This window comes from Pan troglodytes, chromosome 21, assembly GCF_028858775.2.
Source record: "Pan troglodytes isolate AG18354 chromosome 21, NHGRI_mPanTro3-v2.0_pri, whole genome shotgun sequence".
Taxonomy (NCBI): Eukaryota; Metazoa; Chordata; class Mammalia; order Primates; family Hominidae; genus Pan; species Pan troglodytes.
The window spans coordinates 40,990,640-41,018,539 of record NC_072419.2 but is presented as its reverse complement, the minus strand read 5'-3'; the positions used below and the strand labels follow the sequence as shown (position 1 = coordinate 41,018,539).

Here is a 27,900-nt window from a genome sequence, read left to right as displayed (position 1 = left end):
TTTTGAGATTTGTTATCTGGACGGAAGCTGTTGTTTTTTCAACTGCTTTTCACTGTGTTGTACAAGGTTCTCCATAGTTATGCGTTATTTAGCATACAATTAAGAATTTTTCATGTAGTTATCAACATCATTGTAACCATAATCATAGTTATATATTATAAAGGTCTTGCTGGGCCTGAAATTGTTCATTGCTCTTCATTAATTACCACATTTTTCTGTTGTTTACATATTGCTAATTCAATTTATTTATGGCTTTCAAATAAATTACCAAACCTAGGCCAGGCACAGTAGTTCATGCCTGTAATCCCAGCACTTTGGGAGATTGAGTTGGGTGGATCACTTGAACCCAGGAGTTCAAGACCAGCCTGGACAATATAGAGAGACCTCATCTCTACAGAAAATACAAAAATTAGCTGGGTATGTTGGCATGCACCTGTAGTCCCAGCTACTCGAGAGGCTGAGGTGGGAGGATCACTTGAGCCCAGGGAGGTCAAAGCTGCAGTGAGCTCTAATAGTGCCCCTGCACTCCAGCCTGTGTGACAGTGAGACCCTGTCTAAAAAAAATAAATAATAAATAAAGGTGGGCGCAGTGGCTCATGCCTGTAATCCCAGCACTTTGGGAGGTCGAGGTGGGCGGATCACTTGAGGCCAGGAGTTTGAGACAAGCCCGGCCAACATGGTGAAACCTCGTCTACTAAAAATACAAAAATTAGCCAGGCGTGCTGGCAGGTGCCTGTAATCCCAGCTACTCGGGTGGCTGAGGCATTGCTTGAACCTGGGAGGTAGAGGTTGCAGTGAGCCGAGATCATGCCACTGCACTCCAGCCTGAGTGACAGAGCGAGACTCTGTCTCAAAAAAATAAAAATAAATAAAAAATAACCAACTCTAGATTTATGGTGCTATCAGATTATATTCTTGGTCCAAAAAATATTTTAAGTCAAATCTCTCAAATATGGAAGTTTAAAAAGATTTTGATAAGATATAACTGTTATGAATATGGATTTTTCTGCAAGCATATTACAAGTGTTAATACCATAAGCAAATTTGATGTTTGTGTAGAATATGTACAAGATTCCAACATACTTCAGAGTGGGAAGAAGTCCTGCAGTGTCTATGATTGGTGGAACCAGGATCCCCAAACTTCCTGCCTTTTGCTGTTTGGAGGCCTACATGTAATGGAAAGGAAATTGCCCTGAGAATCAGAGCTGGGTTTTAATGTCATCTCTGATGCTACTAGTTAGCCACAGGATTCTGAGCAAATCACTTAGCCTTTCTGGGCCTTGGTTTCCTCTCCTGTAAAATAGTCTTGGACTAAATATTGTCTAATCTTTTCTAAATTCCTATGATTGTGTTATCTCATTCCTTTTAGCAAGTTTTCCCTGTTTTTTTTTCCACATTAGAACAAGTGAACTCCATGTCTGGAAAAGTTAACATTCAATGTACAATGGTTTAAGAGCTGGAAGGGGCTTTAGGCAACATGTAGGCACTTTCCTCTATCCTTAGATATTTCTCATTTTGAGAAAGCATATTCCTCTATGACCGTTATCTTTTTTTTCCTTCTTTTCACAGGTGTTGAATGACCATTATCTTAATATTAGAATGTATAACTGAATGAAGGATACAGAAGATTCAGTTTAGCTGAGTTAATAACAAAAGAGAAAATTGTTTTGCCTGAGGTTGTTGAATAACTTTTTTTATTTTTTATTTATTTTTTGAGGCAGTGTCTCACCCCATCACCCAGGCTGGAATGCAGTGGCATGATCTCAGCTCACTGCAGCCTTGATCTCCCAGGCTCAAGCAATTCTCCCACCTCAGCTTCCCAAGTAGCTGGGACTACAGGCGCACGCCACTGCACCCAGCTAATTTTCTGTTTATTTTTTGTAGAGATGAGGTCTCACTATGTTGCCCAGGGTGATCTCAAACTCCTGAGCTCAAGTGATCTGCCCGCCTCGGCCTCCCAAAGTGCTGGGATTACGGACATGCGCCACTGCACGCAGCCAAATAACTTTTTTATCAGCTAACTGTGCCTGGGATTTGCTTTCCAATCTGTAAAATGTAACTACAATTAATAATACCTCCTCAATTACTTAACTTTTTTAAAAAGTATTTTTTATTGTATAATACACGTAACATAAAATTTACCATGTTAACCATTATTAAGTATACAGTTTAGTGGAAATTAAATGTACTCATAATGTTGTGCAACAATCACCACCATGTGTCGCCCTAAGTCTTGTCTTGTCTTTTTTTTTTTTTTTTGAAACGGAGTCTTGCTCTGTCACCCAGGCTGGAGTGCAGTGGTGTGATCTCGGCTCTCTGCAAGCTCCATCTCCCGGGTTCACGCCATTCTCCTGCTTCAGCCTCCCAAGTAGCTGGGACTACCGGCGCCCGCCACCACACCAGGCTAATTTTTTGTATTTTTTAGTACAGATGGGGTTTCACCATGTTAGCCAGGATGTAACTCTTTTCATCTTGTAAAATTAAACATCTCTGGCTGGGTGTGGTGGCTCATGCCTGTAATCCCAGCACTTTGGGAGGCCGAGGCAGGTGGATCACAAGGTCAAGAGATCAAGACCATCCTGGCCAACATGGTGAAACCCCGTCTCTACTAAAAATACAAAAATTAGCCGGGCATGGTGGCGGGTGTCTATAGTCCCAGCTACTCGGGAGGCTGAGGCAGGAGAATTGCTAGAAGCCGGGAGGCAGAGGTTGCAGCGAGCCAAGATTGCGCCACTGCACTCCAGCCTGGCGACAGATTGAGACTCCGTCTCAAAAAAAAAAAAAAAAATTGAACATCTCTAACCATTGAATAACAACTCCCCATTTCCTCCTTGCTCCTAGTCCCTGGAAACCACCATTCTACTATCTGTTTCTATGATTTTGGACTACTCTACTTCCTTGATATAAGTGGAATTTTGCCTTTTTGTGACTGGCTTATTTTGCTTAGCGTAAGATGCTCAAAGCCCATTCATGTGGCAGGATATCCTTCTTTTTTAAGGCTTAATAATATTCCATTGTGGCTGGGCGCAGTGGCTCACGCCTGTAATCCCAGCACTTCGGGAGGCCGAGGCGGGCGATCATGAGGTCAGGAGATCAAGACCATCCTGGCCAACATGGTGAAACCCTGTGTCTACTAAAAATACAAAAATTAGCTGGGCGTGGTGGCATGCACCTGTAGTCCCAGCTCAGGATGCTGAGGCAGGAGAATTGCTCGAACCCGGGAGGCAGAGGTTGCAGTGAGCCAAGATCATGCCATTGCACTCCAGCCTGGTGACAGAGCAAGATTCCATCTCAAATAATAATATAATAATATTCCATTGTATGTATATACCACATTTTACTGATTCATTCATCTGTCAGTAGACATTGGGTTGCTTCCATATCTTAGCTATTGTGGGTAATGCTGCTATGAATATGGTGTACAAATATCTCTTTGAGACTCTGCTTTCAGTTCATTTGAGTATGTACTCCGAAGTAGAATTGCTGCATCATGTGGTAATTCTATTTTTAATTTTTTTTGAGAAACTGTCGTTTTCTGCAGCAGCTTGTATCCTTTTACATTCCCACTGACAGTGCGCAAGGGTTCCAGTTTCTTTTTTTTTTTTTGAGACGGAGTCTTGTTCTGTCACCCAGGCTGGAGTGCAGTAGTGCATTCTGGGCTCACAGCAACCTCCGCCTCCTGGGTTCAAGCGATTCTCTGGCCTCAGCCTCCTGAGTAGCTGGGACTACAGGCGTGCACCACCATGCCTGGCTAATTTTTGTATTTTTAGTAGAGACGGGGTTTTGCCATGTTGGCCAGGCTGATCTCGAACTCCTGACCTCAAGTGATCCACCAGCTTCAGCCTCCCAAAGTGCTGGGATTATTGGGATTATAGGTGTGAGCTACCGTGCCCCGCAGGTTCTATTTCTCCGTATCTTCACCATTGTTTATTTTCTGTGGTTTTGATAGTAGCCATGGTAATGGTGGTGAGGTGGTATCTTATCATTATGATTTGCATTTCTCTAATGATTAGTTATGTCAAGCATTTTTTCATGTGCTTATTGGCCATTTGTGTATCTTTTCTGGAGAACTGTCCTTTACCTTTTTTTTTTTTTTTTTTTTTTTGAGGCGGAGTCTCACTTTGTTGCCCAGGCTGGAGTGCAGTGGCGCAGTCTTGGCTCACCACAACTTCCGCCTCCCGGGTTCAAGCAATTCTCCTGCCTCAGCCTCCCGAGTAGCTGGGACTACAGGTGCATGCCACCATGCCCAGCAAATTTTTATATTTTTAGTAGAGACGGGGTTTCATTATGTTGGCTGGGCTAGTCTTGAACTCCTGACCTCGTGATCCACCCGCCTCGGCCTCCCGAAGTGCTGGGATTATAGGCATGAGCCTATTCTATTAATTTAAACTTAACCTCTCTCTTCTTTCTTATGGTCCTTTCTCCATCTTATGGCTTTCCATTCATTGCCTGTGGTGTGCCAGGTACTATGCTAGATTTTTTGCATATATTATCTAATTTGTACCCAAAAATCATATGAAGTAGTTTTTTCATAGTTTTAGAAAAGAAAAAGATAAGTTTCAGAAAGGTTAAATAGCTCGTTCATGGTCACCCAGGTGCTAAGTGGCAAAGCTAGGATTAGATTTGAGTCTGTGGCTCTAAAGCATATGCTCTGTTAGCTATTCCAAGCTGGTGCTCCACCTTATTCTTTTGCTCTTTTGGTTTGTTTTTTAATTCCATCTCCTCTGGTGGCTAAAAGATTATTAATATAATTCTTTTTCTTTCACAATCAAGAGTCCAGCAAGCTAAAAGTACAGAAGGTGGAGCCCTGGAACAGTGTGCGTGTGACATTCAACATCCCCCGGGAAGCAGCAGAGCGGCTACGGATCCTTGCTCAGAGCAACAACCAGCAGCTTCGGGATTTAGGGATTCTCTCCGTTCAGATTGAAGGTCTTTTACTTTGCCATGTGCCCATCTAGACCAGAATCATTACAACAGTAGAATATAGCATGATTTTCTGTGCTGCTTTGTCTGTTCCTCTGCTCTTGTGTTTCAGAATGCCAAGCAACTCATGTAACTTGTACTTTGCTTTGCAGCACCTTAGGATGAAGAGGGACTGACTGAGGTTATTGCTGGGTCCTGATGGTCTTTAGCATCTGTAGCCTTGGACTCCATTCCTTTGGCTAATTTTGACCATCAGTCTTTCAGACTTTGATTTTATTGGCATCCTGACCAGGAATTGATTTGTCTTATTTATTTATTTAGTTGTGTGGTTTTCTTTGTTATTGTTGTTATTTTTAGAGACACTGTCTTTCTGTGTTGCCCAGGCTGGACTCAAACTCTTGGCCTCAGATGATCCTCCCATCTCAGCCTCCTGAGTAGCTGGGACTACACCTATACCACTGTACCCAGCTTAACATATAATTTAATTTGCTTCCTTCCTTCCACCAAATAAACTTTAGTATTTTCTTTATTCGTCTAACAGATTATGAAGCCTTCAACAGTCCTTTCCTTTTGTAGCAGCATTCATTTTCTTTTCTTTTCTTTTTTTTTTTTTTTTGAGACAGAGTCCCAGGATGGAGTGTAGTGGCGTGATCTCAGCTCACTGCAACCTCCACCTCCCAGGTTCAAGTGATTCTCCTGCCTCAGCCTCCTGAGTAGCTGGGATTACAGGCATGTACCACCATGCCCAGCTAATTTTTGTATTTTTAGTAGAGATGGGGTTTCACCGTCTTGGCCAGGTTGGTCTCAAACTTCTGACCTCAGGTGATCCACCCTCTTCGGCCTCCCAAAGTGCTGGGATTGCAGGCCATCACGCCGGCCCGCAGTGTTCATTTTCAATATTTTTACCAGAATGATCTTTTTCAAAATGAGAATTGGATGAGCACGTGCACGCACGCACAGACACACACACACACACACCTACACCCCTATAACCCTACACCCCTAGATTAAAATCCTGCTATCTCTTGGTATTATTCAAAGAATGAAGACCAAACTCCTTACCATGACCTCAGGCTTTGCATGGTCTCACCTCTACCTTCCTCATCCAACCTTATCTTGTGTAACTTTCCTCCCTTGCCCCCTGTGTTCTAGCTTCTCAGCTTTCTCTTCCTCCTGCCACAGGTCCTTTGCATTGATGTCTTCTCTAAATGAAATACTATTCCCTACCAGCCCCCCTTCCCCTAGTTCATGCCTGCTCAGCCTTCAAGTATCAGCTTAAATCTTGAGGATGTATTTTCTGAACTCCTTTGGCAAGTCAGAGTCCTTTGCTATGTGCTCTCACAAAAGTTTGTTTCTCTCCCTCAGATCATTTATCTCACACTTTCATAGAGCAATTATTTGATTATTGTTTTATCCCCATAGACTATAAGCTTTAGCATTTGGAATACAATGATAAATATTGTCCTTACTGTTATAAACTTGGAAGAGCTTATGACTTTAGTAAGGAAGACAAACCTGTGAGAGATGTAAGTACCTACCATGTGTGGGGGAGCTCTTTGGAAGCTCAGTGAACTAGAACCCTCTGTTCCCCTCCTGTGTTGATACAACCAGGTGACAACCAGCAATTCCAGCTTTCCCTTCCACTTTAGTCCAGGTCCTCCTGGCCCTGTGCTTACGTAGAACCTAATTGCTCCATGAAACCTGAGCAGCCGAGGTCATTTTGTTTATAGGAGTGAGACACATTTTATGCAGTCTAGCATTGTAGGTTGCTGTGCCCTCAAAGGGGCAATACCAACAAACAAATTATTTAGAAAGGGTTATATGTAGATTGAGAAATGGGATAAATTTCACCATTTGATAAATGAGAGAATAGTGGCTTAAGCAATACCACTTTAATTTGAAAAATGTGGAACTATCTAAAAGGATCCAGAAAAGTACAATTAATTCACAGCAATCTGTAGGATGAACTATTAGGAAAAGTGGAAGTCGAACAACTATTGGATAAAATAACAATATGTGGGCTGTTTATACTTTAAGGAATACATAAGTGGTTTCTTTAAAACCCCACGTTTTATGGTCTCTGTTACCTATTTAAAGGCTTCAAAACCTTAATTGATAGTGTTTTTCACTGGAGAAAGAAGTACCAGTTTTATTTCTTAAGCAGACCTACTTCCTAAAACGATATAATGCTGGTTCTCCCTTAACATTATAGCCATAAATTTAAACATGAGTACTAGCAAGGAAGCAAATAGATAACATATTTTAAGAAATTATGAAATTCACATATGACAATGATTATCACAATACAGAAAGAGTTCTTTAACTTTTAGGCTACATGTGTGTCCCAGATGATCTCTGTTCCCACGCTCCTGGGAATTCAGCAGGAGTGAAAGTGATGGCAGCAGCTATTGCTTTTGTGGAACTGGGCTGTTGATTTTGTAAGTTGTAAGAAGAATGTTGGCCAGCCACGGTGGCTCACACCTGTAATCCCAACACTTTGGGAGGCCAAGGTGGGTGGATCACTTGAGGGGAGGAGTTTGAGACCAGCCTGGCCAACATGGTGAAACCCCATTTCTACTAAAAATATAAAAATTAGCCGAGCGTGGTGGGGCGTGCCTATAGTCCCAGCTACTCAGGAGGCTAAGGCAGGAGAATTGCTTGAACCCAGGAGGTGGAGGTTGCGGTGAGCCGAGATCATGCCACTGCACTCCAGCCTGGGTGACAAGAGCAAAATTTTCCTGGGTGGAGGTTGCGGTGAGCCGAGATCACGCCACTGCACTCCAGCCTGGGTGACAAGAGCAAAATTTTCCTGGGTGGAGGTTGCGGTGAGCCGAGATCACGCCACTGCACTCCAGCCTGGGCGACAAGAGCAAAATTTTGTCTCAAAACAACAACAACAAAAAAGAAGGAATGAAGCAATGTTGCCACTATCGTGTCTGCTGCAAGGCTTGAGGGACAGGTTCTCCCAACAGTCCGTTCTCCATTGACAAATACTTCCTGTACCCTTCCTTTTTTAAGTTTTGGCCAGGGAATTGGGGAAACATCTTTTTTGAGGACATTTTGTGCCCCCTCTGTAAATTCATGGTGATCTAAAGAGTAGTCTGCTAACTTTTTCTGTAAAGGGCCAAGAATAAATATTTTTGGCTTTGCAGGCCATAAGATCTCAACTCAACAAGTACTCAGTTCCATCTTATAGGGCAAAAACAGCCATAGGCGATATGTAAACAAGTAAACATGGCAGGATTTCAATAACACTTTATTTAAATAAACATGCAGTGGGCTGCATTTGGCCCACAGGACGTAGTTTGTGGACCCCTAATTGGCAAGTTTGGGAGCCGTTAGTGTTCTCTTTGACACAAATTAGCATATATGTAGTTGGTAAATAGGGGAATGATAGCAGTATAATGTGGAAATTCTGTTTATTAATATGTGATTTTTTTTCTTAGGTAAGAGGAGCTGGAATAGTAGAAATAGAATTATAATTATCAACAAGAAAAAGCTTTTCACTCAGCTGTTGCATGTGTGGGAGTCTTTTCAGCTCTATTAAAATTAAGAATGAGAGTGTATATTCGTGTGCCTTCCTGACGTGCATCCCCCAGCCTTGTGTGGCTCTCAGTTCATGACAGGTTGCATTTCTTCCTGTGCCCACCGTAATGGCAGCCCCGCTGGCTCAGAACTCCACTACATCTGCATTATCTCAGCACCTTTAACCAGGCATTTCTGCTGCATTTTTTTCTGGCATTTTGCCTCCACCAGTTATTGTTTTTATTAGAGCTCTGGTTACAAAGTCTCACAGGTTTTCAGTTTGCCCTAACCCTGTTATTGTCAGTATGAGATTTGATAAATGTGAGGTTTTCCAGGAATTAATTTGTCATATAGAAAAATGCTTATAATTCTTTATAAGGTTATAAGATGACCATTTATATTTAATAAATAGCTAATGAGCATCTGCCACGTACCAGGCACTATTTTATGTATAAATGATGTATTATAGATAGTCATATAATTTATCATCTAAATTAGGACACTTTTTTTTTTTTTTTTTGAGACAAAGTCTCACTGTGTTGCCTAGGTTGGAGGGCAGTGGTACAAACACAACTCACTGTAGCCTCGGCCTCCTGGGCTTAAGCAATCCTCCCATCTCAGCCTCCTGAGTAGCTAGGACCACAGGTGCGTGCCACCACGGACCTGACTAATTTTTCATAGAGACGGGGTCTCACCATGTCGCTAGTCTTGAACTCCTGGTCTGAAGCAATCCTCCCACCTTGGCCTCCCAAAGTGCTGGGATTAACAAACATGAGTCACCATGCCTAGCCTAAATTAGGACATTTCTGAAAGTGAAAGAGAATGCTATTAATTATGCTGGAACAACAGATGTGAAGGAACAAGGACAGACTTGTAATTAACCCTGTATGGTGATGGGGGAGGCAAGCAAGAAAACGAGTGAGTGAATGATTACATGGAATGTGCTCTGCAGAAATAACAAGATGTTCTGATAAAAGTTACCTAACCTTGGATAAGATGGTTGGTAGAGGCCTTTTTGGGCATGTGACACTTAAGATTACATGAAAATTGAGAAGCTAGCGATGCGAAGAGTGCAGAGAACTGTTCTAGGCAGAGGAAACCGCATGAGCAAAGGCCTTGGGGTGAGAAGCAGCCTTGTGTGCCTAAGAAACTAAAAGGAAACACGGGCTGAATCCTTGCTACTGAGGGAGAAAAATAGCATGAGATGAGTTTAAAGAGGTAGACAGGGCTAAATATGGGCAGTCCAATATTGGTAGCCACAGACTGTATGTTGCTTTTGGGCACTGAAAATGTGGCTAGTTAAAACTGACATGCGCTGTAAGTATAAAATACATATTACATTTTGAAGATTTGGTATTCCCCAAAGGAATGTAAAATATCTCAATAATTCTTACATTGGCCGGGCTGAGTGGCTCACACCTGTAATCCCAGCACTTTGGAAGGCTGAGGCCAGGAGGATTGCTTGAGCACAGGAGTTTGAGACCAGCCTGAGCAATATAGTGACACCCTGTCTCTACAAAAAATTTAAAATTTAAAATAAAAAAATTAGCCAGGCATGTTGGCATACTCCTGTAGTCCCAGCTGCTTGGGAAGCTGATGTGGGAAGGATCACTTAAGCCCAGTTAGGTCAATGCTGCAGTGAACTGTGATCTCACCACTGCACTCCAGCCTGAGCAACCAGAGTGAGACCCTGTTTCAAAAAATAATAATAATTTTTACATTAATTACATGTTGAAATAATACATTGAATGTATTAAGTAAAATAAATGATAATTTCATCTGTTTCTTACTGTGGCTTCTAGAAAATTTTAAATTGCATATGTGGCTCATAGTATATTTCTGTTGAACAACACTTGGCTAGGTAGATAATTTAAGGCCTTGTATAGGCTGTTAAGAAGTTTGGCCTGGCCTGGCACGGTGGCTCATGCCTGTAATTCCAGCACTTTGGGAGGCCAAGACAGGCGGATTGTCTGAGGTCAGGAATTTGAGACCAGTCTGGCCAACATGGTGAAACCCCGTTTCTACTAAAAATACAAAAATTAGCCGGGCGTGGTGGCAAGCACCTGTAATCCCAGCTACTCGGGAGGCTGAGGTAGGAGAATTGCTTGAACCCGGAGGCAGACGTTACAGTGATCCGAGATCGCGCCATTGCACTGCAGCCCAGGCAACAGTGAGACACTCCGACTCAAAAAAAAAAAAAAAAAAAAAAAGAAGTTTGGCCTTTATTTCTAAACTAGTGGGAAGCAATGGACCTGTTTTTAAGGAATGATACGAACTGATGTCCTTTTCCAGAACAATATTCTTTCTACTTAGAATGTCTTAACAAATTTTGTATATTAATAGTTCCCTTCCTTTAATGGAAACCCTCATGACCTGTATTCTGTTTCTCTTTTTACGCCTGACTTCTAGAGGCAAGCTATAGCATCTGGTAGCTCCCAGTGATTGCTTCCTTTTTGGTAGGCTGTTTGTTCCCTGTGACCAGTGAACCTCCCTGGTTAAAAGAGACATAGAAAGCTGACCTAGCCAGGCATGGTGGCTCACGCCTGTAATCCCAGCACTTTGGGCGGATCACAAGGTCAAAAGATCGAGACCATCCTGGTAAACATGGTGAAACCCCGTCTCTACTAAAAATACAAAAATTAGCTGCTTGTATTGGCACGTGCCTGTAATCCCAGCTACTCGGGAGGCTGAGGCAGGAGAATCGCTTGAACCTAGGAGGTGGAGATGGCAGTGAGCCGAGATCGCACCACTGCGCTTCAGCCTGGCGACAGAGCGAGACTCCATCTCAAAAAAAAAAAAAAGGAAGGCTGACCTAGATCAGTGACAGAACAGAGGAAACTGCCATACCTCATTAACTTTCTGTTTTACCATCAGACCCTGTGAATCAGAACCCTACAGTTTAGAAGGACTTGGGTGAGTGCAGCCTTTCAGCTCAGCAGCCACAGACTAGCTATATTTTAACTCTCCACAAGGTGGTGCTCTCTTACAATAACAATAGTCAAAATTTTGGATTAAGTGCAAGAAACATTCTGTTGCTTGTTTCAGAGACCTTTTTATCATTGGACCAAGTAAGATTTAAGTTGCCTCTAAGTTTAGAGTCTACTTAATTGGAACACTTCTAGTAACATTACCTATGAGGGTACTGTGAAGCTCAAATAAGATAAAATTAAAAATCCTATGAAGGCTGGGCACGGTGGCTCACGCCTGTAATCCCAGCACTTTGGGAGGCCGAGGTGGGTGGATCACGTGAAGTCAGGAGTTCGAGACCAGCCTGGCCAATGTGGTGAAACCCCGTCTCTACTAAAAATGCAAAAATTAGCTGGGCGTGATGGTGGGCGCCTGTAATCCCAGCTACTCGGAAGGCTGAGGTAGGAGAATCCCTTGAACCCAGGAGATGAAGGTTGCAGTGAGCCAAGATCACACCACTGCACTCTAGCCTGAGTGACAGAGCAAGACTCCATCTCAAAAAAAAAAAAAAAAAATCCTATACATAGCCGGACATAGTGATGTGTGCCTGTGGTCCCAGCAACTCAGGAGGCTGAGGCAGGAGGACCCCTTGGGCCCAGGAATTTAAGGTAGTGGTGAGCTATATGACTGTGCCACTGCACTGCAGCCTGGGTGACAAAGTGAGACCCCATCTCAGAAAACAAAAACCTATAAAAGTATTGGTCCTGTCATTAGGTGTCTCAGAAAGTAGATTTGTAGCAACCTATCTCCTCTTCATTGCATGATTTTTTTCCTGCTGGAAATATGTTTATATTGCAGTTATTGAATGGAATTGGTATTTTGTTCACAAGTGTTTGTGTCCCCACACCAGTATAGGTTCTTTCTTCATTAAACCTACTTATATTTAGTGTCTACCTTCTGATCATAAATTACCAAAAGGAAGTCTAGGATTTTGAGAGTTTTTGAGAACATTTTCTTCCATTACACACACACACCCCCCCCACACACACACAATTGGTAAGATGGTTGAAAATAAATATTCAGAGTTCCAGGATCTCTGTTGATACTAAGCATCATTCATGGTCACCCTGCTTCCCTATTACAAGTAAGAATTGGTTATATCTCCTTGTGCTTCATGAAACCTGCTTAGATGGGTTGAAGAAAGACCCATCTACATTGAACCCACCATTTTTCTGGTGGTAAACTAACCATAATTCTTCAAAAGCACAGAAAACTAAAGCACTTATATAGCTGTCTATAAACAAAATTTGCATTTCATTCTAATGATTTCCTTTTTATCACTTGACTGTCATTTTCAGGGGAAGGTGCTATTAACCTGGCTTTGGCTCAGAACCGAAGCCAAGATGTGAGAATGAATGGACCCATGGGAGCTGGAAATTCAGTTAGGATGGAGGCGGGATTTCCTATGGCAAGTGGTCCAGGTAAGACCTCCCACTCAATTGTATGACATTTTACTAGTTTCCTTTTTTGGCTTATTTGATCATTTGAGCCCTGCAAGATAGGTGGGGGTTCATGGCATACTTACATCTCTATTTGCTGAATCAGGAAAGCTAGACATGAGTCCTTCCCGGAGGCTAGAGGTCACAGCATGAAGCATCTTTGCAATCTTTTGATCTCGTGCTTAAAGGTTGATGAACACTGAGCCATGCAGCAAACATTTATTGACTTCCTGTTGTGTGACATGACCTGTGCTGTTGGAAATAGAAATGAGTGAGACATTTTCTACCCTCATTATTTTAATAGTACAATGGAGAATGTAGCTTTCCAACTCCCACTTTCTCTGAGGCGGAGAATATCTGTGAATTGAGTTCTTGTGTGCTTATGTGGAATCTGAAGATGTATCTGAGAGAATATGTGTTTTTATGTATTTAGAATTTGAGAGTTATAAATTGCTTCCTTTTCTAGTAATCCTGAAATTTCTTCTTCAGAGATTGAACTCAATATTCTGAGATTGAATCTCAGAATATTAGAATTGAGTTGGCTGTCATTTAAAGCGGAGGAAGCTGTGGAACTCACATAAAGGAAGTGATTTGCCCAGGGTCAAGGAGCGATAAACTAGTATCACAGATCTTCTAACTCCGAGTTCAGTGCTTTTTTCACTGCACTAGTGGCTTTCAAATTTTTTCAGCTGCAGGACCCTTTATTCAAATAAAACAGAAAAGCCCAGCTGCTGTGGTTGAAGCAGAGTACGAACCTGCTTACCCAGTCATTCCCCTCCCACTCTACCAGAGTAGCTGTTGGAGAAATGCAGCAGTATAGAGGAGCTCAATTTATAAGATGCTAGTCTTGGCCGGGCACGATTGGTCATGCCTGTAGTCTCAGCACTTTGGGAGGCCGAGGCAGGTGGATCACCTGAGGTCAGGGGTTCGAGACCAGCCTGGCCAAGATGGTGAAACCCCATCTCTACTAAAAATACAAAAATTAGCTAGATGTGGTGGCAGGCGCCTGTAATCCTAGCTACTTGGGAAGCTGAGGCAGGAGAACCAGTTGAACCTGGGAGGTGGAGGTTGCAGTGAGCCGAGATCGCACCCTGCACTCCAACCTGGGCAACAGAGTGAGACTCTATCTCAAAACAAAACAAAAAAAATGCTATTCTGAACTGTAGCTAATGCATTGATCATAGAATTGGAACTAGGTTTTTATTCTGGTACTACCATTTACAGGTTACCTCAAGCTAGTTACTGTACTTCCCCAAGCAATACTTTCTTCACATATAAAATGAAATAATAATACCTACCATCTTTTGAGCTCATGCTTGAAGGTAGAAGAGCCCTGAGCAGTGTAGCAAACATTTCCTAAGTTCTTGTTAGGACTTAGGAAAATATATATGTCAGGACCTGTGCTGTTGGGCTGTTGTGGAATACCATAAAATAGATGTAAAATATCCAGCCTGGTATTGTGTACATAGATGTAGTTCCCCACAGAAGTCTGAGCATTTGGTGTTAAGGTAGCTTTATGAGAAATGATAGATGACACTGTTGCCACTACTGGAAGGACATGGGCCAAAAGCAGAGTGGGAAAAGCCTAGCCAAGTTAGATATAGTTAATGAAAGAATGAATAAACCTGGGATGAGCATCAGGAAATCTGGGTTCTAATCTCAATTCTTGGCCAAAGGACTTAATATGTACTGACTCTAGTTGCCTATAAACATCTTTAATTATGTTCTGGAAACAATGCTAGAGATCCCTTCTAGGCTTAAAATGTTAAGACTCCACTTAACTGTTATTAGTACCCTAATTAAAAGCTCTCTTGGGCTAGTATCTGGCAAATAGCAAGCATGTTTACTAAGTATCTCTAAGAAGTGCATGTAAATTATAGTGCTTTTGTTTTTTGAGACAGGGTCAAGTGTTCCTCCTGTCTCAGCCCTGCAGTAGCTGGGACTACAGGCGTGCACTACCACACCCGGCTTATTTTTGTTTTGTTTTGTATTGTTTTTTGTAGAGACAGGGTTTTGCCATGTTGACCAGGCTGGTTGAACTCCTGGGCTCAAGTGATCTGCCCACCTCAGCCTCCCAAAGTGCTGGGATTACAGGCATGAACTGAGCCACCGTACCCAGCCAATTATAGTGCTATAGTTGATTATCAACCTAGGAAACTGAGAAGCTTTAGGTTGAAATCAGATTAGATTGGTATTTAATGAAGGACTCAGATTGTGATAATGTATATAGTATAAAGTTTCAGGAATAATCAATTAGTAATGACCTGTAGTAACAGTAACATCTTAACCCCCAATATATCTCTCTTTACTGCCAAGCATATTTTAGGATTGCTTTTCTCTGTTGTCTATTGAGACTTGAAGGATGCAAACAAAGTTTAATATTAGGTTAAACTGAACAGCTAAATTTTTCTAGGGAAAGAGACCTTAAATCCCCTCTAAAACAATAATAAGTAACTTTAGAATTGTGTATCTACAACAGTTGGTTTTTCAATTATTCTTAGTACTGCTTTCTTCTCTTAGCATGGGCAACAGAAAGTTAGCCTATAAGCAAGAGTCTTTTGCAACTAAAACTAAATCCATAGCCTGTTTTTTTTCATAGCCTTATAGAATTCCAAGATTTGTGGGGATACTATAGTAGTCATTTAATTCAAGTTTCTCAACTTCAACACTATTGATGTTTGGGGCCAATAATTTTTTGCTGTGGGAGGCTGTCCTGTGTGTTGTGGGATGTTTAGTAGCATCCCTGGCTTCTACCCACCAGATGCCAGTAGCACCACTACTTCCCTGCATTTGTGCCACTTAAAATGTCTCCAGACATTACCAAATGTCCCCCAGGGGACAAAATTTCCCCTAGGTGAGAACCTTGGATCTTGTGCAGATTCCCATCTAGTACTGGAATGCATGTTATAGTGTCACTATTGAACATGTAGTCAGCATATACTTGAAATTTTCTGGGATTAGGAAGCTCATTATGGACCAAGAAAACCTGTTTCTTTTTTTTTTTTTTTTTGAGACGGACTCTCGCTCTGTCGCCTAGGCTGGAATGCAGTGGCACGATCTCGGCTCGGCTCACTGCAAGCTCTGCCTCCCAGGTTCGCGCCATTCTCCTGCCTCAGCCTCCCATGCCACCATGCCTGGCTAATTTTTTTTTTTTTGTATTTTTAGTAGAGACGAGGGTTCACCGTGTTAGCCAGGATGGTCTCAATCTCCTGACCTTGTGATCCACCTGCCTCGGCCTCCCAAAGTGCTGGGATTACAGGTGTGAGCCATCGCGCCCGGCCAAAAACCTGTTTCTTATCTCATGAGAGCTTTCTCTTTTTTTTTTTTTTCTTGTGAAGCAGTCTCACTCCATCACCCAGGCTGGAGTACTGTGGCATGATCTCAGCTCACTGCAACCTCCACCTCCTGGCTTCAAGCGATGTCTCACCTCAGCCTCACGAGTGACTAGGATTACAGGCAGGTGCCACTATGCCCAGCTAATTGGCTAATTTTTGTATTTTTAGTAGAGATGGAGTTTCACCATGTTGGCCAGGCTGGTCTTGAACTCTTGCTCTGAGGTGATCCACCCACCTGGGCCTCACAAAGTGCTGAGATTACAGGCGTGAGCCACCGCACCAAGCCCTCATGAGAGCTTTCTTAACTGTCTAACTACCATCTTTAAAAAACCAGGTGTGATTCCTCAGAAACAGATCCAGTTTCAACAGATAAACATTAGCCTAACTGTCCTCTCCAACTACAAAACTTAAAATATAACTTTTTTTTTTTTTTTTGAGACAGAGTCTCGCTCTGTCACCCAAGCTGGAGTGCAGTTGCGCGATCTTGGCTCACTGCGAGCTCTGCCTCCCAAGTTCAAGCAGTTCTCTGCCTCACCCTCCCTAGTAGCTGGGATTACAGGTGCCCACCACCATGTCTGGCTAATTTTTGTATTTTTTAGTAGTTTCACCATCTTGGCCAGGCTGGTCTCGAACTCCTGACCTCAAGTGATCCACGCGTCTCAGCCTCCCAAAGTGCTGGAATTACAGGCATGAGCCACCGCGTCCGGCCTATAACATTTAATACGTAGCTGGGCAGCCGGGCGCTGTGGCTGACACCCGTAATCCCAGCACTTTGGGAGGCCAAGGTGAGCAGATCACGAGGTCAGGAGAAGGAGACCATCCTGGCTAACATGGTGAAACCCTGTCTCTACTAAAAATACAAAAAATTAGCCGGGTGTGATGGCGGGCGCCTGTAGTCCCAGCTGCTCAGGAGGCTGAGGCAGGAGAATGGCATGAACCTGGGAGGCGGAGCTTGCAGTGAGCCGAGATCGCGCCACTGCACTCCAGCCTGGGTGACATAGCAAGACTCCCTCTCAAAAAACAAACAAAAAAAACGTAGCTGGGCTTGGAAGCAGAGGGGTGGGGAAAGAAAGTAGAGGAACTCCCTAGGGCAAAAAAAAAAAAAAAAAAAAAAATGTCAAAGGTGAATATTTAAACGGCAGTAAACAAATGAGATTCTGCAGGGTCCAAAGCATTTGGGTTTTAATGGCCGGGAAGGGATAGAAGATAAAGCCTTGGGTCAACAGGAAGAAGCAAGTTAGAATTCAGAATTCTTCATGAAGCCAGAATTTTCAGTGAAAGATAGATTAGGAAAATGTCACTCTCTGGCATAGGGAAATTAATGGGAAATTTGTCTATGTTCGCTGGGGCTCTAGACGTTAGGTGGGAGAATGGGTGTTGTGGAATTGTCTTCTCTACCCTCTTGCATTTTGGACATTTGATATGTTAGTGAATACCCATTAATAGCCAGGCTAAGTCATTAACATTAGGTAGGTCTAGACTGGTGATAACTGTTGAAGCTGTGGAGGGGCGTATTTTCTCAACCCAAGTCATTGCATACTTCTCCTAGTTAAAGCCTGATATAAATGAGCTTATATTCTGAATTTATACAATTTAGGATTAGATTCCCTCCCTCTAAAATTTTAGGTAATAGGAATATCAGAGTATTAACAATTATGAGAATCATAAGAAAACAAGACACTATCAAAACATAAGGAGAGATGGGGGGAACAGAACTTACAGAAATTTAAAAATCATCAAAGTGGATAACTTATTCAGCAAATTAGAAATAGCTGGATTGGAAGGTGAATTTGAATAAATCACTCAGGATGCGCAGAGAAAAAGAGATGGAAATATGAAAGAGATCAAGAGACAAGAAGAATAAAATGAGAAGGTTTAACATATGTTTGAAAAGAGTTCCTGAAGAAGATAAAGAAATTGAGGAGGGATGACAAAGAGAGAATGGCTAAAATTTTTTCCAGAATGGATGAAAGACGTAAGTCCTCAGATTCAGAAGCCCAGTAATCCTGAGCACTACAAAATAAAAATAAAACTACATCTAGACACAATATTGTAAAACTACAAAACATTGAAAAACAGAATGTTAAAAGCAACCCAAAAGAAAAGACGTATTATTTACAAAGGAAAGACTATCAGCTTTTCTTGATTTCTCAACAGCAGCATTGGAGGCCAGGAAACATTGGAATAATTTTTTCAAAGTGCTGAGGATATAATTGGCAGCCTAGAATTTTAAACATAGCTATACTATCAAGAGTAGTATGAAATAAAGAGCTTTTCAAAGAGACTAAGAGAATTTACCATTAACAGACCCTTGCTAATTGAACTGCTCAAGGATGTACTTCAGGAAGAAGAAAATTGAACCTAAGATGGAAGAAATAAGATCTAAGAAGGAATGGTGAGCTAAATAATTGATAAGCATGGGGTAAATCTAAATAAGCATTGACTTATTTAGTAATAATGATGATCATATATGTCTTTAAACTTTAAGTCAGGTATGTCTGTTGACATTTTAAAGATACCAGTAAAATAATATGAATGGAATATATAACTTCTAAACTAGTAGTGGAGGATTAAAGAGGATGACCATGATGAAAAAAATTAATCCGGTAAAATTCAGGAAAATAGGAAAACAGAATAGAAAAAAAGGGTAAATAGAAATCATAAAATGACAAAATAAATCAAAATATACTAGTAAACAATAAAGGTAAATGGATTATGAACACTGATAAAAAGGAAATGATTAATCAGAATAGTATTCTCAGGTTTACCTATGTGCTGTTACAGGAAACACATAAAATATAAGGACTCAGAAGGTTCAAAGTTAGAAAGATAGAAAGATTAACAAGGTGATTATTAACCAAGAAAAGCATAATAATATTTTTATCAGATAAAGCAGACATTAAAATAAACAGCATCACTGAAGGTATATAGGGCCACTATATAATGTAAAAGGAAAAATTCACCAGGAAGTTGCTAAACTCTTATGTATTTAACAACCTAGCCTCAAGACATTTAAGAATTGCATGTAAACAGCAAACCTTAGGGGAGATTTAATACACCTCTGTGAGTAATTGATGGCCAAGTTTGTAAAAAATTAGTAAGGATAAAGGAAAGCTTGAATAACAAAATACTTTTTATATAATGGACTTATATAGAAACCATGCAGTCAGCCGGGCACGGTAGCTCACGCCTGTAATCCCAGCACTTTGAGAGGCCGAGACAGGCAGATCACAAGGTCAGGAGTTCAAGACCAGCCTGGCCAACATAGTGAAACCCCGTCTCTACTAAAAATACAAAAATTAGCCAGGCATGGTGGCGTGTGCCTGTAGTCCTATCTACTCGGGAGGCTGAGGCAGGAGAATCGCTTGAACCCAGGAGGCAGAGGTTGTGGTGAGTCAAGATTGCGCCACTGCACTCCAGCCTCGGCAACAGAGTGAGACTCCATCTCGGAGAAAAAAAAACAAAACAAAACCATGCAGTCATAATTCAAGAATTCTTAATATTTCCAAGCATAAATGGAAAATTTATACAAACTGACCAAGGATTATTCCAAGAGCAAGTTTCAGTAAATACCAAATATTAATATCACATAGATTCTGTTCTCTGACCATAGTGCTGTTAGGTTAACTCAGTGGCAAAAAAAAAAAGCATAACCAAAATATCTCATATTTTTGGAAACGTAAAAATGCATTATAAATACTTAGTGATTTAAAAAAGCAATCCTGATGGAAATTAGACAATATTTAGAATGGAATTATGAGAATAATATATATTGAAATGTGTGAGATGTAGCCAATACAACACTTCAAAGAAATGTTAAGCCTTCAGAAATTTATATTAAGAAAGAACACCAACTGAAAATTAACAAGCTAAGTGTCTGACTTAAGAATTGAGCAGAGCTGTAAGTTATGAGGGAAATAATACAGATAAGAATAGAGATAAGTAAAATATGAATCAAAAAAACAACAGAACAGCAAAAGCAAAAGATTCTCCTGCCTCAGCCTCCTGAGTAGCTGGGATTACAGGCGCCCACCACCACGCCCAGCTAATTTTTGTATTTTTACTAGAGACAGGGGTTTTACCATGTTGGCCAGGCTGATCTCGAACCCCTGATCTCAAGTGATCTACCTGCCTCAGCCTCCCAAAGTGCTGGGATTACAGGTGTCAGCCACCGTGCCTGGCCCAAAAGATGTTTCTTTGAAAGGACAGCTAAAACTGATGAATGTGCTAAGACCACCAAGGAAAAAAAGAGGGCACAAACAATGTAAAGAATGAAAAAAGTACAAATTTTAAAAGGTGAATATTATAGTATATGAATTATGTATCATTTTTAAAAAAGAATAGAAAAAATATATTCCACAATTAACTATGCTAATAAATTTTAGTGTTGGCAAAATTATAATTTAATAAAAATTGACAGACATTGAAAACTTGAAAAGTCTATAGCCATTTAAGAAATTGAAATAAAAATCTGTTTCCCTGTAAATCAATTAGTATGACCTATAGGCCCAGATGGTTTTACAGGAAAGTTTTCTCAGACATTTAAAGAACAGATACACACATTCTTCCAGAGCACAGAAAAAGAAGAAAGATGCTTTCCAACTCATTTTGAGGTTATTTTCACCTCGATGCCAAAAATCAAAATGTCACAAAATCTGCCCTTCAAGCTAAATGTCATCATTTTCTTTTTAGAATTTTTCATTGTTCTCTTATTCATACCTCAACATTCCTAAAAGTGTGCTTTGGCCAACTTAGTCCTGCAAGATGCTCCATGACAGAGAATTCAGTAGCCAAGGAAAGGAAAAGAGAATAAGTATAGGCGTTGTCACTTTTTTTTCTTGAAGACAGGCTCTTGCCCTGTTGCCTAGGCTGGAGAACAGTGGCATGATCATAGCTCACTGCAGCCTCAAACTCCTGGGCTCAAGTGATCCTCCTGCCTTAGCTTCCTAAATAGCTAGGAATCCAGGCGCTTGCCACCACACTGGCTGATTTTTTTATTTTTTGTAGAGATGGGGTCTTGCTATGTTGCCCAGGCTGGTCTCAAACTCCTGGCCTCAAGCAGTCCTCCCACCTTGGCCTCCAAAAGCTCTGGGATTACAGGCATGAGCTACCATGCCTGACCTATTCTCACTTAGGAGCATAGATGATAAATTCTGAAAAGTTTAGCAGTATCAGAAATTTTCAGATATGGAGAAAGAGGAGTTCTCAAACTGCTAGTTTGAGTATAAATTGGTATAACCACTTTTGAGAGCAGTTTACCAATATCTAGTAAAATTAAAGATGCTTAGACTTTAAAACCTAGCAATTCTAAGTATATAGTGTAAAGACACTCTCATGTATCCACAAGAATTCATGACAAATACACAACATTGCAAAATTATAAGAATAAAGGAAAAATAAAACCTTAGTATTCATCAGCAGAAGGGTGGATATATGCTTCTATACAATGGAACCCTTATAACAGTCAAGAGAGATGAATCTCAAAAAATGCATTAAGTGAAAAAGGAAGCTGACAAAGAATGCATATAGTAAGGTGCCATTTATACAAAGATTAAAAGCATACAAAAAATGTTTATCTACAGAAAAAGTGCAGTTTACCTGCAGATACAGAAAAGGTCAATAAACAAGAACAGAGCTGTTAACTGCAATTGCAATAAGAGGGAGGAAGTGGAATGGAAGGAGTAGGGGGCTTCTGCTGTATCTACATATATATCTGAAGGACATAAGAGCAAATTTTTTAAATTTAAAAAAGGTAGATGGTGGGTGTAGAAACTTCCAGGCCGAGTGCAGTAGCTCACGCCTGTAGTCCCAGCACTTTGGGAGGGCTGGGCTGGAGGATCGCTTGAGCCCAGGAATTTGAGACCAGCCTAGGCAACATAGCGACCCCATCTCTATAAAATATAGAATGATTAGCTGGGCACAATGGTGTGTGCCTGTGGTCCCAGTGGCATGTGCCCATGGTCCCAGCTATTTGGGAGGCTGACTCAGAAGGATCACTTGGGCCCGGGAAGTCGAGATGGCAGTGAGCTGTGATTGTGCCACTTGGCAGACTGGGCAACAGAGCGAGACCCTGTCAAAAAAAAAAAAAACAAATTTTCCATATCTTTTCATATTCTTGAAATAACTCATTAAAAAACAAAAATTGTGCCAATTCCAGTACTCTATTCTAGGGATCTTTTTTCTAGGAATAATAAGGATGAACAACCCTGCCACTGTTATGATACCCCCGGGTGGAAATGTGTCATCTTCCATGATGGCACCAGGCCCCAATCCAGAGCTGCAGCCCAGGACTCCTCGCCCTGCTTCTCAGTCAGGTAATGACTTCCAATCTTTGAGGATGAAGAGTCTGAAACTTTCTGCACAGATCATTATAAAATTCAGTTATCTCTGATGCCGAATTTCTAATTTCCAAACTCACAATGTCAACCTTCTTTACAAAATCTGACCTGATTTCTTCAAACTAAATGTCATTATTTTCTTTTCAGAATTTCTCATTGTTTTCTTATCAATTATACCCCAACATTTCTAAAAGCGTGCCTTGGCCTGCGTAGTCCTGCAAGATGCTCATTACATAGAATTCTGTAGTCAAGTAAATTTGGTAAATGCATCATTCTTTACCCTCCCTCCTGGAGATTCAAAAGTAACATATTGGAGGCACTGAAAGTCCTACAGTGAAGAAACGCATCTAAGTTTGTTAGGTTCAGTGTTTCCCAAACCTAATTGTTTTGTTTTCTTATAATGCTAATTAACATAGTTCTCCAGAATATGATTTGGTAAATACTGGTCTCCATGTTTTACACTTCGCTCTTAATGTCCACTACTGACCAAGCTCTTTTTAAGACAGAATTCATCATCTTGGTATGTTGCTTCATACATAGAAGGTATTCACAAGCATTTATTTTATTGAATAGTACCAGCAGATTTTACTCTGTATATCCAGAATTACAAAGGCCACTGCTCTAAGATCTAGATTGCAGTAGGTTAATTATTGCTTTGTTGACTATCTTTAAACAGATGCAATGGATCCACTCCTCTCTGGGCTCCATATACAGCAGCAAAGTCATCCCTCAGGATCTTTAGCTCCCCCACATCACCCAATGCAGCCTGTCTCTGTGAACAGACAAATGAACCCAGCTAATTTTCCCCAGCTGCAGCAGCAGCAGCAGCAACAACAACAACAGCAGCAGCAGCAGCAGCAGCAACAACAGCAACAGCAACAGCAGCAACAACAACAGTTGCAGGCAAGACCCCCACAGCAACATCAGCAGCAACAGCCACAGGGAATTCGACCCCAGTTTACTGCCCCAACTCAGGTGCCTGTTCCTCCAGGCTGGAACCAGCTGCCTTCTGGAGCCCTTCAACCTCCTCCAGCCCAGGGTTCTCTGGGCACAATGACTGCAAACCAAGGGTGGAAGAAGGCTCCCTTGCCCGGCCCAATGCAACAGCAACTCCAGGCAAGACCATCCTTAGCCACGGTACAGACGCCTTCCCACCCTCCCCCTCCATATCCCTTTGGCAGCCAGCAAGCCTCACAAGCCCACACAAACTTTCCTCAGATGAGCAACCCAGGCCAGTTCACAGCTCCTCAGATGAAGAGTTTGCAGGGAGGGCCCTCTAGGGTCCCAACTCCCCTGCAGCAGCCCCACCTCACCAACAAGTCTCCTGCCTCCTCACCCTCCTCCTTCCAGCAGGGATCCCCTGCATCCTCCCCAACGGTTAACCAAACTCAGCAGCAGATGGGACCAAGGCCACCTCAAAATAACCCACTTCCCCAGGGATTTCAGCAGCCTGTCAGCTCTCCGGGTCGGAATCCTATGGTTCAACAGGGAAATGTGCCACCTAACTTCATGGTGATGCAGCAGCAACCACCAAACCAGGGGCCACAGAGTTTACATCCAGGCCTAGGAGGTGAGGAACACTGTAGCTATTTGTGTTGGTAAATTTGCTGGAGCTAGATCTTAGTAGAACTTCAGTTTTTAGAGTTAATGGAGGGAGTGAAGTAAGGATGTAATTATTTGGTTTTGTGGATATGGTGGTGACACTTGATATAACTTAAAGTTAACTTGATACATTATGCAGCATCTTACCGGTTAAATTTAAGCTAGCTCTCTGGACTAAAATTCAGGTAAAATTCAATGTAGAGATGTTCATTTTGTTTTTCAAATTATTTTTGCTTGATCTTGTACTAGTAAATTAAAATGTCCAGAAGAAAAATGCATTTTGTTAACAATTTAAACTTCTCAGTTGCTGAAAAATTAAGATTATGCAATAGAGCAAAATAAAAAGAACAGGGTCTCATTGAAGAAAAGGCCCTTTTAGTTATCAATTTTGATAATCCTAGTTAATAAAATAGTAAGCATGGTACTTGTTAAGTTTGGTTAAAGTATTAAAGGGGAATAAGTTCAGAAATCATTGACTTTTATAGTTTTATAATGCCAATGCCTGCTCCTTAGAGAGGGAATTCCACCAGTTATACCTAAAGGAGATTTATTTATTTATTTTGTAAGGTGCCTCTTGTATGAAGAAAAAGCAATGGAGCTTAATGTGTGAGAGGTAAAGCGATTACAGTAAAACTTATCCATCTCCATGTTTATTATTTATTCTTATTAATCATTGATCTAGTGCACATGAATGTGCTTGGAGCTTTTCAGTAAGGTATAGAGTATCAGTAATACTGTCATCTGATAAACATACTCCCCACCAAAAGACACCCATTGCCTACCCAGAAAAAACCCCTTGCATCTTTAGTGCAACATAGCAAAGGCATGTTCCCATGGTTTATGATGAAGTTAAGTTGCTCATCAGCCTTTTACTCTCTTGTAATTAATTTTGCTGACATGCAGGCTCTAATATTTGAATCGTAAGAAGTTCTTAGAAAATGCAAGGATGTTTCAGCTCCAAATTTCACTGTTCTGGGTATCTACCCCGGATCAGTGGAAGCTGGGTAGTACCTCCTGCAAATGTGATTACTGATTTAATTACAGTGGGAGCATGCAAATGGGACTTGTCACTGTTAAAGAAAGGACAAATGCATATTTGTCCACTAAGAGTTTTTCAGGACATTGAAAATTTGGCCCTTAAAAAAATAAATGGCTAGGCGCAGTGGCTCACGCCTGTAATCCCAGCACTTTGGGAGGCCAAGGCGGGCGGATAACCTGAGGTCAGGAGTTCGAGACCAGCCTGGCCAACATGGTGAAACCCCGTCTCTACTAAAAATACAAAAATTAGCTGGGTGTGGTGGTGCACACCTGTAATTCCAGCTACTTGGGAGGCTGAGGCAGGGAGGATTGCTTGAACCTGGGAGGAGGAGGTTGCAGTGCGCTGAGATTGCTCCACCACACTCCAGCCTGGGCAACAGAGCGAGACTCCATCTCAAAAAATAAAAATAAAAGTAAATAAATAAATGAATGAATGTAATAAATTTTTAAGTGAGTTTAGGTCTTGATGCTTTCATAGAGCAGATGATATGCTCACCTAGGTGATCTGGCCACATCAAGGCCTGTGTTGTAAATGATAAGTGGGTTCTGAGATTCTCCTTATTACAAGTTTTCTAAAATTAGCCCTTCCAAAAAGGAACTGATACTTGAGAAAGATTCCATTAGAGTATGGTTTTTGGTACCAAACCTGTCAGAATCACAGCAAACCTTATGAGGGGAAAGCATAATGATTTAATACAGCATCACTTTGAAGCTCCCATGAACTGTTTCTAATCTCCTGTCTCTTCCAAAGAGGCAAGCGCAATAATGGGGGGAAATTTTCTGCAAAGGAGATTGTCATCAGTTTCCCTCAAAGGAAAAATAATCAATCTATCCTTAATATCAGGACCCATCTCTTTGTTTTATACTATTTCACATCAATTTGTTTGAAATGAGAGAATTTAGCATATTCCTTTGGTGCCTGTGTTAAAATAACTAAAGTTTTGGGGTCCATTGTTAATTACAGAGAAAAGTGAGCCCTCAAACCTTGCTGTGGCGTGGCCTCAGATCACATTTAGGGAGCAGATTGCCATCTTTTCCTTGGCATGTTCTAAGTGTAAGTTTTTTAGTATTTATTTTTCATTTTGACAATGCCTCATGTAAGAGATTGTGTTGATTTTTTTAACCATCTTTCCCAACCTTATTATTAAAGATCCTACCAGTGTGACAGAGAGAGCTAAGCCAGTGGAGACTTCATGCAGCTCATCCTTCCTTATTCATTCCATATCTAAGCAAGAGTATAAATTTGCTAGGTAACTGCCTTACTCATTGTTTTCTATTAAGGAATGCCTAAACGCCTCCCACCTGGCTTCTCAGCAGGACAGGCCAATCCGAACTTTATGCAAGGTCAGGTGCCTTCGACCACAGCAACCACCCCTGGGAATTCAGGAGCCCCTCAGCTGCAAGCAAATCAAAATGTCCAGCATGCAGGTTTGTTTTCTGTGATTTGTTTAGCCAGCATTTATTGAGCATTGTGTCGTAGACTTGATAGACAACAGGAGTATACAGATAAGTAGTAAGTCTTGGTCTCTCCCCTTAATTTCAAGCCCATAAATAATTATTCTTTCAGGGCAGTAACTTTTGTCAATATATCAAAAGTAGGTAAAATGTCACAGGAACTCAGAAACATCTAAGAGGAGATGGAACTTGAGTTAGAGCAGGAATCAGCAGTATTTTTTTTCTCTGAAGGGGCAGATAGTAAATATTCTTGGCTTTTCAGGTTATATAGTCTCTTGTTGGAGCTACTCAACTTTGTTATGATAGCACAGAAAGTAGCCATAGACAATACATAAACAAACAAGCATGGTAGCATTCCAAACACTTGTTTATTTACAGACCAGCAGAGGGCCATAGTTTGCTGACCCCTGAGTTAGAGCTTGCTCAGGTAGTAAAAGGCAAAAAGGCATTTCTGGCAAATGAAAACCACAGACACAAAGGCATGGAGGCATGTTTGGACGACTGCAACTTTTTAAATCTCTACGTGGTACATGTTAAGCTTTGTTTATGCTGAGTGTCTGAATTCTGGTTTACAGTGTGATATTTTTCAAACTTCATCAGTTCACGTTTACTACCAACAGTGTACTGCAAAAAAGAAATTTTGGAGAGGAAATAAGATACAGGGGAATGGCTAAAAAGTATTTGCAAAGCAGTAATGTATAAGCTCAAACTTCATGTTTCTGGTTGCTTAAGGACCACATGACTAATCCTCTTACCCTTTCTCATTGAAGCAGTTTGGACTGAGATAGTGCAACTAGTTTCTGAATTCCCATCCCTCCTGGAGTTAATTTAGTAATGTGACTCCAACTTTAATTGTAAATCACTAAGGAATGAGACAAAAATCTGACTTTTACAAAAAAAAGTTCACACTATTTCTGGCAGAGTAACAGAAGGGTAGTGCAAACTGCTTGAATTTCTCTATCTGCTAATGCAAAACTGCATTCCTGAGTTATATGAATTCATGTTTGGTTTTTTTTTATTTTGTTTTGTTTTTTGAGACAGAGTCTTGCTCCGTCGCTCAGGCTGGAGTGCAGTGGCTCAATATCGGCTCACTGCAGCCTCCACCTCCCAGGTTCAAGCAATTCTCTGCCTCAGCCTCCTGAGTAGCTGGGATTACAGGTGCCCGCCACCATGCCTGGCTAGTTTTTGTATTTTTAGTAGAGACGGGGTTTCACCATGTTGGCCAGGCTGGTCTTTGAACTCCTGACCTCATGATCCACCTGCCTCGGCCTCCCAAAG

General features: G+C 41.3%; 1 protein-coding gene across 11 annotated transcripts in view; it reads left to right on the top strand.

The window, feature by feature from the left end:
- NCOA6 (nuclear receptor coactivator 6) overlaps window positions 1-27,900 on the top strand; it is a 110,489-nt gene that overhangs the window by 44,397 nt on the left and 38,192 nt on the right. For 8 of the 11 annotated variants that reach the window (XR_010154202.1, XM_016937741.4, XM_009437079.5 and 5 more), the window contains 5 exons: window positions 4,774-4,929; window positions 12,714-12,836; window positions 22,375-22,503; window positions 23,204-24,097; window positions 26,449-26,595. Coding sequence is in view for 10 of the 11 variants with exons in the window: in XM_016937741.4 (XP_016793230.1) it covers window positions 4,774-4,929; window positions 12,714-12,836; window positions 22,375-22,503; window positions 23,204-24,097; window positions 26,449-26,595 (1,449 nt within the window). In the remaining variant the exon portion in view is untranslated. The remainder of the gene's footprint in view (window positions 1-4,773; window positions 4,930-12,713; window positions 12,837-22,374; window positions 22,504-23,203; window positions 24,098-26,448; window positions 26,596-27,900) is intronic. The other 3 variants (XM_009437078.5, XM_009437077.5, XM_063802843.1) reach the window with 3 other exon arrangements.